Here is a 19555-nt window from a genome sequence, read left to right as displayed (position 1 = left end):
GTAGGAGATCAGCCACCTCCAGTTTGAAATCCAACCTGAGACAGAACATAGGAAGGAGAAGGGCTGGTGGGACGGCACGGGTCACAGCATGTCCCATCCCAGGGGACTGGCAGTAGAGGCAGGCTCTGAGCACCCTGCTGGTCCCCACAGCAGCATAAAGAGCACATCACTCTACTCTGGTGCTCAAGTACCGGGCAGACCTTAGAGAGGGCCAATGGAGAGGCTGGCAGCTAAGCTTAGGATACACTCAGAGGGACTTCTGTGCCCAAGGAGGTGTTCAGTTGAACAATTCTTCGTAGGCTTAAAAAAAAAATTTTTTTTAAAAACTATTTATTTTTGAGAGAGAGAGACAGACAGACAGACAGACAGACAGAGGGAGGGAGGGAGGGAGGGAGGAAGGGGCAGAGAGGGAGGGTGACACAGAATCCAGGCTCTGAGCTGTCAGCACAGAGCCCAATTCGGGGCTCGAGCTGTGAGATCATGACCTGAGCCAAAGTCGGTCACCCAAACTGACTGAGCCACCCAGGAGCCCCTCTTCTTAGGCTTTAAGTATGGTTCTGTTGAAGGCAATGAGGAAAAATCTGGAATGAAAGCCAATCCTTCTGCAGACAGATGCAGGCATTTGTGCCTGAAGTCAATAGAGGTGGCTGTTAGGAATTTGGGGTACACAACACTTAGTGAAAACCAGGGTTCTTTTGTGCTTCCATTGGATTTAGGGCTATTACTCTTTTTTCCAGCTAAGAAATCATCCCCAGAGCCATCAACAGCCTCCAGGGGCTCCCTCCAAGCCAGGCAACGGGTCTATGCTGTGTAGGCTAAGGCTGCTCTGAGTTCTCTGGGGGTTACTTTGGGGGGCTTTCGCCACCCCAATTCCATCCTTCCTTCCTCTGTCATCTTCCATGACATATCCAAAGCTGGTGGTTCCTCCTGCTCTCCCCCACCCCATCTACTGTGGGGGTGGCTGCACTTTAGCCAAAGACGACAACATTGTGTGGAGTGCCCTGATTACTTCTGTCTTTATGTCTCAAATACCGGTGTAAAACCCGTGGCCTGGGAGAATGATGCTGGACCAAATAATCAGCCTGATCATGCAAACCTTAGAACATGAACCACGGATCAGATCATTTTCATTTTACCCAGAAAACTGTGGGCAGGTTTATCCTCCACCACGCGGATCCTCCGAGCTCCAGCTGGAATGACAGCAGCTTCAATATAACCTGTAGTGACAGACAAGATACAGGTAAAGCACACCTCCACCCTCCATCAGAGGTCCATGTAGAACCCCCCAGAAAGATCCACCCCTATGGTAACTTCAGAGCCTGTGGAATGGGATGGTCCAGCTCTGAGAAATCAAGTCAACCAACCAAGAGTTGTTCTTTGATGGCCAGCACTGCCCAGCTGCCCAAATTCCAGACAGCACCATTTGTATGTGTTAAGAGTTGAACTGTCTCTCCCCGGCTCCCATTCTTATGTTCAAGTCCTAACCCCCACTATCTCAGAATGTGACTTAATTTGGAAATAGGCCCTTGCAGATGTAATTCGTTAAGATGAGATCGCACTGGAGTAGGGTGGGCATCTAATCTTATAAAAAGGGGAAACCCGGATGCAGACACGCACACAGAACTCCATGTAAACAGAGGTCAGAATGATGCATCTACAAGCCAAGGGACACCACAGATTGCCAGCAAACCACCAGAAGCTAGGAGAGAGGCACGAAGCAGATTCTTCCTTACAGCAATCCAAAGGAAGCAACCCTGCCCACAATTTGATCTTGGACTGCTAGCTTCTAGAGCCATGAGACAGTCAGTGAGGGTCTGTGATTTATGCCACTCAGTTTGTGGTACTTGGTTACAGCAGCCCTCCAGACTAAGGCAGCCTGGAATCCTAGCAGACTAAGAGAGCCCCTCCTGGGAGCATGGACGCACAGAGCCCCCGGTCACTTCATCTGCTGGAGGTTCCTTTGGTCTTTGCCGGACTTTGAGCTTTTCCTGAATCTGTGGAATGATAGCGGAAGTGACTCCCCCAGTGACAAAACCACTCCTTACCACACTGTGCCCCATTTCCTACTTCCATTGACCTTCAGGAATTTCTGCAACTCTCTCAGTGCATGCTTTTGTCTATTTCCTTGAGTGTTTCCAGCTATAATGGGAGCCCTTCAGAGGCCAGAGGGCTTCCTCTGCCCATACTCTGACCCGACTTGTACCCAGACAGTGGGTGGATAATAATGATTCAGGGAGGAAATGGCTGAGGCTGCCAGGGAGGAGGTCAGCAACCAGCGGATGCCTGGTTTAACTGTGTCAATAAAGGAACCCAACACTATCGGTGAGATTCTGAAATGCAGGCTGGTAATCATTTTGTTATGATTTTCATTTGGGTTTTGAGCAAGGGTTATGCGTGTTTGCTTCAGCAATTTAGGTGATCATTCCAAATTAGATTATGAATCCTTCCACTGTGGTTCCTAAATGTGATCATCAGAATCAGCAAGGGAGCTTTAAAAATGAGAGATTTCTGAGCCCAACTATGTAGAGATTATGGAAATATCTATTTTTGAGGGGTCTATTTACTCCCTCATTTTCTCCCAGCAAAACTAGCTTCGTTTTCGTTATAAAAATAGTACATGATAATTTAAACCACAAAAGGGGGGAAAAAACCCAAAATCAACCTGTACCACATTGCACTACAGAAATGACCCCTAAAAAGATAATATTTTGGTGGCTAGCCTTTTCAGCATCTGTTAATGCACATAAAAATACGTACATCATTTTACACGAATAGGATATTGTACGTAGTTTTAAAAGGTCAAGGACAACTTTAAGATAGAGTTTTGCTAGGCAATATGTGTCCAAGGTGCAAAATTCAAATTACAAAAGGATATGGTAGAAAGTATGTTTCTTTAATAAGATATATCCTGCACTTAGCTACCATTTCATTATTTACATATTATTACTATTTATAATAATTTGTCTATTTTGGCTTGGTTTCCATAAAGCTAATTGAAACATCCGCTCATATGGCAGTTTTATTTCTTCCTTTCTAATCGTTACGGTTTTAATTTCTTCTCCTTTCACCACCGTGACTGGAACTTACAAAATCACGTTGCATGCAACATGGGACTGTGTCATCCTTGCCTTATTCGTCATGTTCACAGGAATGCCTCCAAAGTTGTCCCACTGAAAATGAGGTCTGCGTGATAATGTGATAGGTAACAATTATCAGGTTAAGGAAGTTCCCCTTTGTCCTAGTTTGTTAAAAGCTTTTGTCACAAAGAGGTACTGGAGTGAATCAAGTTCTTTTTTGCCTGTGCTGAGGTCATCATATTGTTGTTTTCCCCAAACAATCTGAAGACCTCAGGACAGTTGAACTGTAATTACACTGGTCACGGCTCACAAGGCATGTGGGTCAGTATCTCAGCTTTGTCTTTCCTTCACCAACACATTTTAGTTAATTGTGATTTCTTTTCTGTTCTGATGTTTTTCTGTAAATCTTTAGTTATAGTTACATTTCTATTATGTGATTTGTCAGCTGTAAGTGAAATATTTTAATCCCTGGGTATTAAAAGACGAGGAGGGGCTCCTGGGTGGCTCAGTCAGTTAAGCGTCTGGCTTTGATTTTCTGCCCAGGTCATGATCTCATGGCTGTGAGATTGAGCCTGTGTCGGGCTCTGTGTTGACAGTAGATAGCCTGCTTGAGATTCTCTCTCTCTCCTCCTTGCTCTCTCTCTGACTCTCCCCTGCTTGCGTGCACACATGTGTTGTCTCTCTCTCTCTCAAAAAAAGAGGAAGTCAGCATAACTACACTGTGCTCCACTTTCTTACATCTTTTCAATTTTTACTGTATGAATCCTACACTGTATTAATTTATAACATTTATTTTTTGCTAAGATAATTCCTGCAGTTGTTTTGTTCTTAATCCTAAAAATTAATTTAATGTTCATTATGTGTCCCCTCTGCCACAATTTCTTCAGCAAATTCTTATGTCCCTCATGTTTGCACTCTTTGTGATGGGCTTGTGAGAATTATATTTTCTGAAATGTAATATAGTTAAAAATTATTGTTTGTTGTTTTTATACTTGAATGTCAGTTTCATAGCTATAAAATTATTGGCTCACACTTTTTAAAAAAAATTTTTTTAACGTTTATTTATTTTTGAGACAGAGAGAGAACATGAATGGGGGAGGGTCAGAGAGAGAGGGAGACACAGAATCTGAAACAGGCTCCAGGCTCTGAGCTGTCAGCACACAGCCTGATGCGGGGCTCGAACTCACGGACTGAGAGATCATGACCTGAGCCGACGTCGGACGCCTAACTGACTAAGCCACCCAGGCATCCCTCTTGGCTCACACTTTCTCTGAGCTCACTGTAGGCGTTGTTCCATTGAATGTCAATGAGGAGAAGATTGAGGCCAATCTGATATTTTCTTTTCATTAGGTTACCTAAAATTGGGATTGAATGCCTACTAGAGTCTTATATTAAAAATCTGATATCTACTGGACTAGTCACCATTTAGTATAATTTTTTCCCGGGACATGAAGGTATACTATTATTATACTTGTTTGGTTTTCTTTTTCAGGGACACCAAATTAGGCTTGATTTTCTTTTTCTTCCATTGTGTTCATTTAATCTCTTACTCTTTTGATGCTTTTTTTCATTTGCATTTTGCTTGGCTCATTTTTCTCAATCTTGTCCTCCGTGCTTCTTCTTGTGTTCTCAGCAATATCAATTTCCTTGCTTCCACAGGGACTTGGTTTTTGTGATGGATTCATTTTCTTCCTTGACATGTTTCCTCAGCTCTGACAAGTCACGTTTTGTCTCCCTCTGCCACTTCACCATATCTTCATTGGGGTCTTATGTCCTAGTTATCAGTTCTTATTTTATTGAGGCTATTGTTTAATCAGTTTTTGGCATTTATAACAGTAACATTTGGTTGCAATTTTCATTTTCTCCTTGGTAACACTTTGCTGGTGGTTATTTTTTTTTTAACCATTCATTTGTTCTCCTGCCCTTTATTCCTTTCTTATTGCAGTTATGGATACTGCTCTGATTCTCTTTCTAGATTACTAGTTTTTAAGTGACACAAGTTCTAATTGTATAAGCTGCTTGCGGTAGGCTTATACCGTAGGCAAGGATGGGACAGTGTCGTAGGCAACAGCACTTTTTCTTGATTTACAGTAAAAATTACTAGGATGTAAGTTTATGTGTATCAGTGAGTTAATTTTTTAAATATATTTTAAATTTATACAAATACACATGTATATTTTCTCATAAGAATTTTATAATACAAGTAAATCTCAAGTCTTCTTAATCTCACTCCCCTTCCTGTGGGAACTGCCACCATCAGTTTGGTGTATATTCATTCAGATATTTTACTATTTATACATATATTCATGCAAACTAAAAATATACTGTGTGGCATTTTCATATTTATATTTGTCTATATTTTACATAAGTGTTAGGAGTAACATTATAACTAAATATTGTATTATACTTTTTTTAACATGCTATTTCTTGGAGATCCATGTGAGTGTGTATAGTTATACTTCATTTTTCATTTAAATTGCTATGTAGTTATGTGACTACTCCCTTAATGATGGACATTTGTTTCAAATTCGTCATTGTTAGAAACAATGTTATATTATATAAAAATATGCACACAAACCCCTAACAAAACACTAGCAATCTAATCCAGCAACATATAAAAAGGATTGTATACCATGATCAAATAAAATTTGTTCCAGGAATTCAAGGTTAGTTTAATATATGGAAATGAATCAATGAAATCTATATAAAACACAAAAAACCACAAGATCCTTTTAACAGATTCAGAGAAAGCATTTGACAAAATTTAATACCCTTTCATGATAAACTCACTGAACAAACTAGGAATAAAAGGGAACTTCCTCAACCTGATAAACAGCTCTTAGAAAAACCCACAGCTAACATCAGACTTAATGGTGAAATACTTAAAGCCTTCCCCCTAAAATCAAGAAGGAGACAAGGATGTCCATTCTAGGTACTTCTATGTAGCATTGCATAGGAAGTTCTCTTCATGTCAATCAGGCAAGAAAGCTTTTTAAAAGGCATCCAAATTAGAAAAGAAGTAAAAACATCTCTATTTGCAGATGTCAAGATTTTATATATAAGGAAAATCCTAAAGAATACACTAAAACATATTAAAACAGGTTTAGCAAGGTTATAAGATATGAGATCAGTATTCAAGAATCAACTGGATTGCCAGGCATTAGGGCTGAACAGTTAAAAATTAAATTAACAATCTGAATTAAATAGTGCCAAAAATATAAAATACTTAGGAATAAACTTCACAAAAGATGTGCAAGATCTCTACACCAAAAACTAGAAAACACCGTTGAAAAGATACTGAAGAAGATCTAAATAAGTGGAAAGACATTCCATGTTCATGGATCAGAAGACTTAATAACGTTAAAATGGAATACTTCACAAATTGATTTACTGATCAACAGTGTGTATAAAAATTCCAGCTCTTTGATTTTGTATTTTTGCCAAGAATGACAAGCTACTCCTAAAATTCATATGGAAATACAAGGGACCTAGAATACAGAAATCAATACCTAAAAAGAGCAAAGTTGGAGAACTGACACTAACTGATTTTAAGGCTTTCTAGCCAGTTACAGTAATGAAGATAATGTGATACTGGCATAAAGACAGACATTTTTATTAATGGGGTATAATTGAGAATCTAGAAATAAATCCTTTATTGACTTTTTAAAAGCAAAGGTGCCAAGAATATTAAATGGGGAAATAATAGTCTTTTCAACAGTGTTGGGATAACTGGATATGCACATACAAAGGAATGCAGCTATGTCAGAGGATACGAAAACCCTAACCAAAAAATGGATCAAAGACCAAAATCTAAGAGCTAAGACTATAAAAGTCTTAGAAGGAAACACAGAAGTACAATTTTTTGACCTTGGGTTAGGCAATGGATTCTTAGATATGACTGCAAATGCACAAGCAACTAAAGGAAAAAACCAAAGTAGATTACATCAGAATTTAAAACTTTGTGCTTCCAAAGACACCATCAACAAAGTGAAAAGCAAATTCATACACTGGAAGAAACAATTTGTAAATCATTTTGATAAAGAAACTATACCAAGAATATATAAAGAAAGCTTATAACTCAATAATAAAGGGACAAATAATTCAATTTAAAAATAGGCATAGGATTTTAATAGACGTTTTTCTCCAAAGAAGATATATGGTATGAATGGCCACCAGGCACATGAAAAGATTCTCAAAATCATTAGTCATTAGGGAAATGCAAATCAAAACCACCGTGAGATACTTCTTCATACCCACGAAGATGCCTATAACCAAAACAAGAGACAAGAAGAGCTGTAGAGAATGTGGAGCAAATGGAGGCCTCATTCATTACCAGCAGGAATGTAAAATGGTAGACACTTTGAAGAAGAGTTTGGCAGTTTCCAAAACAATTAAACAGAATTACCATATGGCCTACCAATTTTGTTCCTAGGTATATAGCCAAGAAAAATGAAAGCACATGTCCACGCAAATACAGATGTTCACATCAGTATTATTCATAATAGCTAAAAAAAAAAGTAGAAACAACTCAAATACCCATCAACTGATGAATGATTTAAAAAATGTGGTATAACCATACAATGGAATGTTATTCAGCAATAAAAAGATGGAAGCCACTGATACATAGCTGTGATGGTTCATATGGGCGAACCCTGAAAATCTTATGCTAAGTTAAAGAAGCCAGTCACAAAGGCCCACATACCGTATGTGCCATTTATATGAAATGTTCAGAAGAGACAAATATACACAGAAAGTAGTTGCTTAGGGCTGGGGTAGGAGGGAGATGGGGAATGAGTGCTAATGAGTGTAGGACTTCTTTTTAGGATGATTGTGGTGATGGCTGTGCAACTTTGTGCATGTATTAAACACCCACTGAATTGCACATGTTAAATGGGTGAATTCTACGGTGTATGGATTATATTTCAACAAAGATGCTTAAAAAGAAAACCCAATACTGCAGTGAACAGCTTTGCACATGTCTTATCGTGCATATATATGACATCCTACCAGTCAGCTGTGAGAATTGCTGGGTCAAATAAACATCAATTTATGTGTTTATGTATAGCTAAATTACCCTCCATAACAGCTTAACTAATAGATAAGTCAACCAACACTATATGAGGTTTTCTGTTTATTCATAGACTTCTAAATACTTGAAATTATCAATCTTTTTTATTATTTATTTTTTAAATTTACATCCAAATTAGCGTATAGTGCAACAATGATTTCAGGAGTAGATTCCTTAAGCCCCTTACCCATTTAGCCCATACCCCCTCCCACAACCCCTCCAGTAACCCTCTGTTTGTTCTCCATATTTAAGAATATCTTATGTTTTGTTCCCCTCCCTGTTTTTATATTATTTTTGCTTCCTTTCCCTTATGTTCATCTGTTTTATATCTTAAAGTCCTCATAGGAGTGAAGTCATATGATATTTGTTTTTCTGTGGCTAATTTTGCTTAGCATAGTACCCTCTAGTTCCATCCACGTAGTTGCAAATGGCAAGATTTCATTCTCTTTGATTGCCGAGTAATACTCCATTGTATATGTATACACCACATCTTCTTTATCCATTCAGCCATCAGTGGACATTTGGGCTGTTTTCATACTTTGGCTGTTGTTGATAGTGCTGCTATAAACATTGAGGTGCATGTGTTCCTTCAAAACAGTATACCTGTATCCCTTGGATAAATACCTAGTATTGCAATTTCTGGGTTGTAAGGTAGTTCTATTTTTAATTTTTTGAGGAACCTCCATACTGTTTTCCAGAATGGCTGCACTAGTTTGCATTCCCACAAGCAGTGCAAAAGAGATCCTCTTTCTCTGCATCCTCGCCAACACTTGTTGTTGCCTGAGTTGTTAGCCATTCTGACAGGTGTGAGGTGGTATCTCATTGTGGTTTTGATTTGTATTTCCCTGATGATGAGTGATGTTGAGCATTTTTTCATGTGTCGGTTGGCCATCTGGATGTCTTCCTTGGAGAAGTGTCTATTCATGTCTTTTGCCCATTTCTTCACTGGGTTATTTGTTTTTTGGGTGTTGAGTTTGATAAGTTCTTTATAGATTTTGGATACTAACCCTTTATCTGATATACCATTTGCAAATGTCTTCTCCCATTCTGTTGGTTGCCTTTTGGTTTTGCTGATTGTTTCCTTCACTGTGCGGAAGCTTTTTATCTTGATGAGGTCCCAATAGCTTATTTTTGCTTTTGTTTCCCTTGCCTCCAGAGACATGTCAAGTAAAAAGTTTCTGTGGCAAAGGTCAAAGAGCTTTTTGCCTGCTTTCTCCTCAAGGATTTAAAAAAATTTTTTTTTAATGTCTATTTTTGAGAGAGACAGAGAGACAGAGAGACAGAGAGAGAGAGAGAGAAAGAGAGAGACAGAGCATGAGTGGGGGAGGGGCAGAGAGTGAGGGAGACAGAATCTGAAGCAGGCTCCAGGCTCTGAGCTGTCAGCACAGAGACCAATGTGGAGCTCGAACCCACGAACCAAGAGATCATGACCTGAGCCGAAGTCGTACGCTTAACCGACTGAGCCACCCAGGTGCCCCATCGCCTCAAGGATTTTGATGGCTTCCTGTCTTACATTTAGGTCTTTCATCCATTTTGAGTTTATTTTTGGGTATGGTGTAAGAAAGTGGTCGAGGTTCATTTTTCTGCATGTCGCTGTCCAGTTTTCCCAGCACCACCTGCAGAAGAGTCTTTATTCCACTGGATATTCTTTCCTGCTTTGTCAACGATTAGTTGGCCATATGTTTGTGGGTCCATTTCTGGGTTCTCCATTCTGTTCATTGATCTGTTTTTATGCCAGTACCATACTGTCTTGATGATTACAGCTTTGTAATACAGCTTGAAGTCCATAAATCTTAATATTTGCTAATCTAATAGGTGCAAAAAAAATATGCTGGAGATTTCATTTGCATTTCCCTCACTATTGATGTGGCTTGGCATCTTATTATATATTGGCTGGCTATTTGCATATCCTTTTCAGTTAACTGCCTTGTTGATAAGCATCGCCCATGTTTTCTACTGGCTGTTTTTTTTTTGTTTGTTTTTTTTTTTTGATGAGCAGGAATTTTAAAAGTATATCTTAGGGGCACCTGGATGGCTCAGTTGGTTGATGTCCAACTCTTGATTCTAGCTCAGGTCATGATCACAGGGTTGGGGGATTGAGACCTCCATTGGGGGCCTCACAGTGAGCATGGACCCTGCTTAAGATTCTCTCTCTCTCTCTCTCTCTCTCTCTCTCTCTCCCTCTGCCCCTCTCCCCCACTCGTGGGAGCTCTCTCTCTCAAATTAAAAAAAAAATATATATATACCTTAATATATATATATATATACCTTAATATATATATATACACACACACACACACACACACACACACACCTTAGTACCTATCAATATATATTTAATGTTTTGAACCCAAACTCTTTACTTACTAGACTCATTGTAAACATTTTTTCCGTCATTTGTTGTTTTTTTATGAAGCTCTTTATCACATATTTTTGAGAGTCATGTTTTTGAGATCTTTTTGTTTTCTGATGGTTTCTTCTTAGAACATTCCATACTAGTTTTATGAATATAGTCGCATCTTGGATCTTTTTAAGAACAGTTGGTAGAGATTTTGTATTTCTATTATTTGAGTGATCTTTTCCCAAGTTTTCATCTTACCTTGCTCTCCCATTTGTGTTGAGACTCCTTCAAGAAGGAGGCCAAAGATGGGTTGTCTTTGTATATACAGATGGGGTTTGGTGACCACGAGGGCTGGCTTTCAGCTGAGGGGCAGGGAGCCATTGTTGAGGGCTGACAACCAGAATAGCAGAACGTCAGCTATAGGAGCTGTGTGCCGTGGTGCTGGTCACCAAATATTTCCAGGTCTCTCTCCAGAAATGTTAAGGATGCATCTCCCTACATTCTTAAAATTGTGGGACCATGTGACATACTTTGACCTTAAAAATGTGAGTAAAACTGAGGTGCACATAGGAGCTTTAAGAGCATCAGGACCTGATTTGTTGTGTTCCCTTTTTCCTGCCAAGGTGGCTGTGGCGGCATCTGAACAACAAAATCTGTCAGCCCAGGTCCATGAGTGGCCCAAATACACACACCCTCCTACCTCCCCATGCTGGACATGTAACATGAGCAAGAAATAAACTTTTGTGTTAAGCCACTGAGATGTGGGGGGCTTTCGCATTGAGTCTTGTTTATTGTGGCAAATCCAAATCTATTAATTCAGATTCATATGTGTATGAATGTCCACCTGAGATGTCCTTGTTCTCCTCAGACCTTTTAATAGGCTCCTTTTCATTCGTTTTAAGTTGAGCTCAGGAAGACAGGAAGTACTTGTTGTTCAACCAGCCATCTTTGATGGAAAGTTTGGTAGCGTCTGCCACACAGACAGCAAATGTCTGGGCATTGTTACTACAGATCCAGCCCCAGAACTTTCCGAAATACATGTTCTACTTGACTCCCCAGATGTAAACACAGTTCAGCCTGAGGGCAGCGGTTGTCTTACTTCTAGTGCCCTGATCCATCCTGATTCCCAGGCAGGATGACTGGAACCAGCCGGGGTGTGGTCCTCCAACGTGATTCCTTCCAGACACTTCCCCCAGCCACGGGGAAGGGCAGTGCTGGCTCGTCCAAACAGCCTGCTGCACGCGGCCCCTGCACTGTCCAGTCCTCACAGCGTGAGGCAGGGGTTTTTGATTAAAAACAGTTTTTACTCTAGTAATGCTTCTCTACTTGAAAAGTCTGGCCACCAAAAACACAACAAAACACACAGAACCAAACCAAACAACAACAAAACACATCTTTTAGGATTACAACATTGGCTTTTGTGGCACAGATTTCTCTCAGCGAAATCCATTCCTTCTGGGGGAGTTTGAAGACTTATTGGATTCTAGGGATACAAGACAATAAAATGTCAAAAGCAGAGACAAAAACTGTTTTGGGGTCAATGTGATTCAAACCCTTCTGGAGAGGAATCTCCATTTAAACCACAGAACTGACCCGGGAATAAGGATCTGCTTGGAGAGCTGAAGTATTCTCAGAGAGAAGCTGCTGTTAATGGAATCTTTCTATTTTGTGACTAACAAACCTTAGTGTGAACATTACTCGGCTGCTAGAATCTGAGGCAATGGATACATCCACCAAGATCCAGATTAGTTCATTTTCCACATTCCCCAGCAAGGTAGTATGTTTGCGACCAATGTCTGGTCACCATGCCTGTGTTTGAACTTAACTTTGGCACAAATAATAATACCGAAAAGGCACCCGTTTTCTCTCTTCTGTCAAGAACCCTGGGGGGTAGAGCAGATGAGCAGTGAAAAGCTCAGGGTAGATGAGGCTTATCCTCAGGTGACCCCTGAGAAACACGGCAGAGGAATCATTGCCATTCATGGGTTCTGCTAACCTTTCTTTCTAAGATGAGCTCCTCTGCTCATGACATGCAGGGAACCAATGAAAGAGACAATCCCTGAAATGGAAGGCAAGTGTTTTGTCCACAGACCAAGGAAACCACCTCTACCTCACTGTCCTCTGTCTGATGGCCCCTACTTTGACTCACAGCTCAAAGCCCATGCTGAAGTTGGTGTAAAAAGTGACCAGAAATGGTAAGAGTCCCATCACCAAGTCCCAGAGCACCCTGCTATCATCCCTCAAACCAGATGGCCCCCTATGCAGAAGCCAGATACCACATGTTGACTAGGCATGAAATATAATTAAAGGGGGGGGGTGATTTACTCTAAGAATTCACAAGATAAAGTCACATTTGAGGTAGCATAGCAGGACTTTATCTTTGGAATAATTTTTCATTCTAGTCTCTGCAATCAAGTAGGAGAAATCCAGTTAGAGGGATGTGATTTGGGTTCATGAGGAAGCCGTGGATAAAATTCAATGCCTTTGCCATCCTCCTGGGAGGACAGGTAATTTTTGCTGTAAGAACAAGTAGTTAGAAGGAACATCAGTGTGATGTTGACTTGAAACCGATCTTAAATCTTCTGAGGAGTTAATATCACCAGGCTATGAACACGTTCCCCTGCAAAATAATTTTTGTCTGAACTCCCCAAGTAGCCTTGCTTTTAGATGATCACTTTTTGTGTTTTTAGCAACATTAACTGTCTTTGAAAGAAACTGGCAAGGTACCATGATGGAATGCAGGTAAAACTCTGGCTATGTGGCCTGGAGCTCTTTCACAAGATTGTATCAAACATGTAAAAGAAACCAAAGTTCAATTTTTTTTTTGTAGTTTTCTTATAAAATACTTAGGCTTTTGTGTAAGTTTATAGTTTTCCCTTTTTACAAAAGTTGTTTGTGAGAATACCTCTATCTTTATGTTTATCCCTAAGGGCTGTTCTGGGTCTAACTGGAAAGACCTCATTGTTTGGGAAGCCCGGGGGGCCAGACTAATACCCTTGTTCAGTTCCCAGAATGTGAGGTCAGTGTAGGTGGGCCAAAGCAAGGCCCTGACCTTATCTCTAGTATGAAGACCAGGAGGATGTTATCCCCTGCCCTTTGGGAAACCAACCCTGTGGTATGGAGACTTCGCTATGGAAGAAAGTGCCACCTTCGGCAAATTCTCTGGCACGTCTTCGCATTTTCTGCCGAAGTGTCAGTTGTGGCTGAGAATGAAGACGTACCCATGGCACACTAATGCATGTTTCTGGTCTCCAATCTCATAACCCTTTACCTTTTATAGCTTTAAAATTGGTTTCACTCTACAGTTTTTCTTTTTCGCAATCAGTCCTACACATCGATTATACATAAGTGATTACTGGCCTTTGTGTTTATCCGTGGCTTCATGCATGACTCATTCCCGTCGACTGTGCTCAGAAAATATTCAGGCATGTAAGCGAGGAAAGAATCCCACACCACACACGTAACCACTGGTACTGCACATAATATATAAACATCTTACATGAGAAACACTTGGGAACAGCCTTTGCCATCACACACGTGGACACCTTCGTACAAGGATTATTCTTGACTGAGGAAAAGAAGTATATTGTACTTGGTTTACATGAGCAGTTCCAGAACTGAGACTGGCGTTCTTAATCACGGTGGAGAGAAGGCTCATTATTTGTTATCATAGAGGGTAAATTTCTCCACAGAACCTGCATACCCCACACCGAGAGACTTGGCACGTGACAGAGGTTCTAAAGGTAATTACTGAATAAATAAATATGTGACTTGAGGATCCATCCGCACTCCAAAGGGACAGATGACATCACCTTCTCTTTTAAAAATTCATCGTTTAAGGAGGTTCTCTTTGAGAGCAAGTGTAATGCGATTCAGAACCCATAGAGTGGTTCTTGGTGGGGACTTCCGTGGGTACTAGTCATTTTTGTAGCACTGAGGAGGAGCACAGGCGAAAGATACAAATGTCACAATGACAATTTAGTGAAGGAGGTGAAGGCAGCACACCAAGAACTTCCAAATTTCTAAATTAAAAAACTCCACTGTTTGAACTCAACCAAAGGCTTGAGAATGTGCGAGCCCTCCATCCATCCAGGAAGTAATACGACAGCCAATTCGAGCAGATCCCTCCTATAGCCGAGTTGCTGAGGGCCTCAGTGCTTCAAAGTCAGGAGTCAATAGGCCAGGGGGTGTAATAAACAGCCAACACTGACCTCTCAAGGACCCAAGAGGGGGATACCCTGGGGGATGTGGACACAGTCCCTGTGTGGGTCTGCTCTGGATTCTCAGCTCAAGCACTTAGGTGAAAAAACCCAGAAGGGTTCAGGCAAGGGTCAGGACTTCAGATAATTGGGCAAAAATCCTGAATTTGATTACTTGTTATCTTTCTGGTATGGTATTTCTTTTTGATATTTACCCTTAAGGGTGATAAGACATTCCTCCTTTTCCCAATCTTTAGGAGCTGGGCTAAGATGAAAGTTACCTTCCTATCTAAACTGACAGGATTACTGAACCCATCCAGCCGCACTTGGAGTCACCCAGATGTTACATGACCTGGGGCTTTATACCAGTCCTAAATTGGGTTTTTCCTTCAGCCTGAAATGCCCTTCCTCCACCCCCCACTGTCAGTTAATTTCTACTGGCCTTTTAGGGCTTGGGGACCACCCTCATCTTTCAGCAGGCCTGGGCCAGGTGGCCCAGGAGAATTTGAGGCCCCGCAGCACCCCCCACTGAGATGCTTTGGCCTCACACTCAAGCTGCTTGCCTGGGGGTTCCCTCCCTCGACTGTGACCGACTTGGGGAACCTCTAGCTTTTATTTCTGTACAACTCATGCTCAAAGTATAGTAGCACTGGGGCACCTGGGTGGCTCAGTCGGCTAAGCGTCCAAACTTCGGCTCAGGTCATGATCTCATGGTTCGTGGTTTCAAACCCCGTGTCAGGCTCTATGCTGACAGCTCGGAGCCTGGAGCCTGCTTTGAATTCTGGGTCTCCCATTCTCTCTGCCCCTCCCCTGCTCATGCTCTCTCTCTCTCTCTCTCTCTCTCTCTCAAAAATAAACATTAAAAAAATTAAAATGTAGTAGTGTTGAATAAATGTTTGCTGGGTAAATGGACTACTGGTGACCCTTTGTCAGTATCTCTGTATATGTGCATTCCAGAATGTCAGACCATGATTACAGGGTTGATGAAACTATGTGAAATAGCAATTCATGTATGTGTGAGTGAGCATTTCATGCACATCTTCTGTAAGCAGAATCCACAATGATATAAGCTTCTGCTCACAGACGGTGAACACTTGGGAAAAACAACTTTAGACTTTAAAACAAAGATGTGACATCTGGCAACTGCTCAGGACAGAACTTTTCCAGGTGGGTGAAGCTACGGGTGCTTATCTTTCTCTGAAGGTTTGCTAAGGCTTTTGTGCACCAGAAGCTGGAAGGAAGCACATTAAACACAGGCCTGGGTGGGGGCAGCTACCCCCAGGAGGCTTCCAATGGTTCTCTGTCCCTCCACAGGGGACTGGCTGCCAGAGCCCCAGAATCCTGACCTCCCTGGGAGGAAGTCTACACATTCCTGCCCACATTCCTCCTGTGAACAGGTAGGATGAAGAAAGGGGAGGCAAGAAAAAAAAAAAAAGTTACTGTGATTGGAAGAATGCATCTACTCACGATGAGATCAAAGGTCAACAAGCAGATTAGACTCCAGGAAAAAACAGAGAACATTTTTTATCCCCATTGGGGTTCTCTTGGAAATGAGCTGCGATGTTGCCTCCAGTGGAGATTTTCAAAGGTGTGTGAAAGAACCACCCTTAGTGTTCTACTGAATTGCCCCGGGGGCAGGAGCGGGCACAGATGTGTTCAACTTGCCTTCCACATAAGGGAGCAACTAGAGTTAGTTCAGTTTACTGAACAACATTTGATTTAAATAAAAGGTTCTTTTTTTTTAATGTTTATTTATTTTTGAGAGAGAGAGAGACAGAGAGACAGAGAGACAGAGCACCCACGGAGGGTGCAGAGAGAGAGGCAGAGAGAGAGGGAGACACAGAATCCGAAGCAGCTTCCAGACTCTGAGCTGTCAGCATAGAGCCCAACATGGGGCTCAAACTCACAAACCATGAGATTATGATCTGAGCCAAAGTAGAACATTTAACCAACTGAGCCACCCAGGTGCCCCAATTTAAATAAAAGGTTCTAATCTCTCCCCCACTTTTTAAAAAATCAGTATTAAAACTTGCAGAGGTTTTGTTGCTAAGTAGGCAAGGTCAGAGTCTCATGGCAGATTGGAGCTGGGGATCCAAACAGAGAAAGTGCCATTAGACATGTCAAAACAAATAGAAATCACCAACATTCCAGAGCAGTGTTGTTCGAGAACTTTCTGCGATGATGGAAATGTTCTCTCTCTGTGCTGTCTGGCACAGGAGCCACTAGCCACGTGTGGCAATGGAACACTTGAAATGTAGCTAGTAGGACCGAGGGCTGAACTTTTAAGTTTGTTTAATTTTAATTATAATTAAAAAAAATTTAAACATTGACTTAAGAGAGAGTGCACACGCGTGTGTGCTCGAGTGGGGCAGGGACAGAGAGGGAGACAGAGAACCCCAAGCAGGCTCCTCACTGTCAGTGCAAAGTCCCAGGTGGGGCTCAAACTCATGAACCATGAGATCATGACCTGAGATGAAATCCAGAGTCAGATGCTTAACTGACTAAGCCACCCAGACGTCCCTATAACTAAAATTTGAATAGCCTAAAGTGGCCTGTGACTACTGTCCCGGAAGGTGTAGCTTCGGAGGGCACTTTCCCCCCAAACTGACTTGCTCTAGCACTACTTTCTTCAGTTGACCTCAGGAGCCACGCAGCAGGCACAGATTCTCACACAAGTGTCCTATTTTGTAGACTGGGCACCTGTCTTTAAAATCCAGAAACCAGGCCTGAAATGCACTTCCTAAGCATAATTTTAAAATTAAATTTTGTGCTTACATTTGCCTCTGGTTTTGCTTTCACCAGATCCTGCAAAATCCTTGTGCAATAGGTTGCCCTTTCTGCAAGGTATCAAGAAGGAATGTTTCCGCTAGACCAGGTCTTCTATCCAGATAGAGGAGAGGGGGAGCACGCACAGACTTCTCCTCTCTGCCTCATTCCCAGAGGCCTGTTCTGTGGGACAGAGAGGATTACCTGTGATTGTGTTCCCCTGTGGGGTAAAATTGAAGGGAAAAGCTTCTATGGAAAGTAATCGTTCAAATTTGAATAGAGACTTTTCAGCTCAGCTCCACCCACCAAGCTACCTTGGTGATGTCGCACTTGGGGGAGCGGACACTCACTAAGGCTTTGAGAAGAGCTCTTTCCCCAGAGGACTTGCCTGCTTCATGCTCCCCTCGTTATGTGTCAACCCAGACACATCCCTGAACATCATAAGCTAGTGTCCCCCAGGACAGGCGATCAGAAACCATCTCCCACCTCTGGGCTAAGCAGCCCATAGCTGCAAAGATAGTTCTAGCAGAAAGCCTCCAAAGACCCATCAGCTGAACTTGGATGAACCTCTGTAAGCACAGTGTTGGGGGAGGTCTACATCTGGGAAACAGGAGACTCCTCTCTTCTGCATTCACAGTTGCCAGAGAGGCAGCTCAGACTTCCCGGAACATTCGGCTTCATGCGTGTTTTAGGGATGTGTGTAAATGCAGTCCTACTTTAGCTGACAGAACACTCAGAGAATCTTCCGTCTATAGGTAAAAACGACCTGGCCAAGTGTCACATCGGAAGACAGGCTGATGCAAAGCGCAGGGGAGCCCATTGGGCAGGTCAGGGCAGCACCACTGGCCACCATAGGGAAACTGCTCGCTTCTAGGAACCTAAAGATAATCTGGCTAAAATGTTTTCTCTTTGCCTTTCAGAAATCATAAAACTGAAGGGCCAGGTCACCTATTATCAACTAGAAGGTGTGTGATCATTGGCTTTGGGTAAAGGAATTAAAATCTATAAACACTTACAGGCTGTCCTGCAGCGGCAGTAACCCTCGGGGCTCCCCCTCACCCACACCCTCCCCACCCCCCACGCATGGCCAGGGTCTCCTGTCCCTCGGGCTTCGCACTCACCTGTGCCCCGAGAGTGGCTGAAGTCGCCCTTCACTACGCGGCAGGTCTTGCCGTCACCACTGCAGACCCCACACCGGTCTTCCTTGGCCGCGGACCCGATGATGCCATCACAGCCGATTTTCTGAACAACCAAAGGGCCGGGTTATTCTGTGTCTAAGACTCAGAGGGATCTTCCAGGAGAATCTCTACAGGGCTGACTTCTCCAACAGGCCTGGCAGGCATGGTGCCTGGGGCCTGCTGGACTCTCAGAGCCCACGAAAATATTTTATTTCAAGATCAGAAGAGAAGGAGCGCCTGGGTGGCTCAGTCGGTTAAGCATCTGACTTCAGTTCAGGTCATGATCTCACGGTTTGTGGGTTCGAGCCCCGCATCAGGCTCTGTGCTGACAGCTTAGAGCCTGGAGCCTGCTCTGGATTCTGTGTCTCCCTCTCTCAAAAATAAATAAATGCAAAACAAAAATCAAAATCAGAAGAGAAAAAAATGAATAGAATCCAGCTTGTATTATATCTGTTTTTATACCCACATAGTTGCCAGACATATTTTTTATTATTTGTTACAGAGGAGGGGACCCAGGAAGGCACATATTTAGGCCTCAGAAGTCAGACTGAGGCCTGAAGCCTGGCCTTTCTAGCACCTCCTGAGGCAGAGGCCATGCCTCTGACTCCCACACACCCACTGGTGTGGCCACAACTTCACAGAATTCATGTTTCCCTGGGGCTGTGTGGGGCACCTGTATCTGGGTTCTAACAGCCAACAGAACAGTATACACAAACGACACCAACTTTTCTGTCGAGGCCAGGAAGCCCAGAGCTCCTTGAGACATGGCTGAAGACATGAGACCCCCCATTTCCCTGTAGAGACTGAGCCCAAGAAGACCCATGTCTCCCAAAACTTTCAAAAAGGCATGTATGAGGGCAGAGAAGAGTAACCTGACCCAGAGTGGTTCTGGGTGGCACAGCCCAAGTCAGTGTGGGAAAACTGGG

General features: G+C 42.3%; 1 protein-coding gene across 1 annotated transcript in view; it reads right to left on the bottom strand.

Annotated features, from left to right (window-relative positions):
* ADAMTS17 (ADAM metallopeptidase with thrombospondin type 1 motif 17) overlaps positions 1 to 19555 on the bottom strand; it is a 347079-nt gene that overhangs the window by 82069 nt on the left and 245455 nt on the right. Inside the window, exon 15 of the mRNA XM_047086834.1 lies at positions 18573 to 18693. Coding sequence (XP_046942790.1) covers positions 18573 to 18693 — 121 coding nt within the window. The remainder of the gene's footprint in view (positions 1 to 18572; positions 18694 to 19555) is intronic.

The sequence above is a fragment of the Lynx rufus genome, unplaced genomic scaffold, assembly GCF_022079265.1.
Source record: "Lynx rufus isolate CCGP_SWC_20201006 ecotype Redwood Valley unplaced genomic scaffold, mLynRuf1.p SCAF_21, whole genome shotgun sequence".
Classification (NCBI taxonomy): Eukaryota; Metazoa; Chordata; class Mammalia; order Carnivora; family Felidae; genus Lynx; species Lynx rufus.
This window is presented reverse-complemented; position numbering and strand designations above follow the sequence as displayed.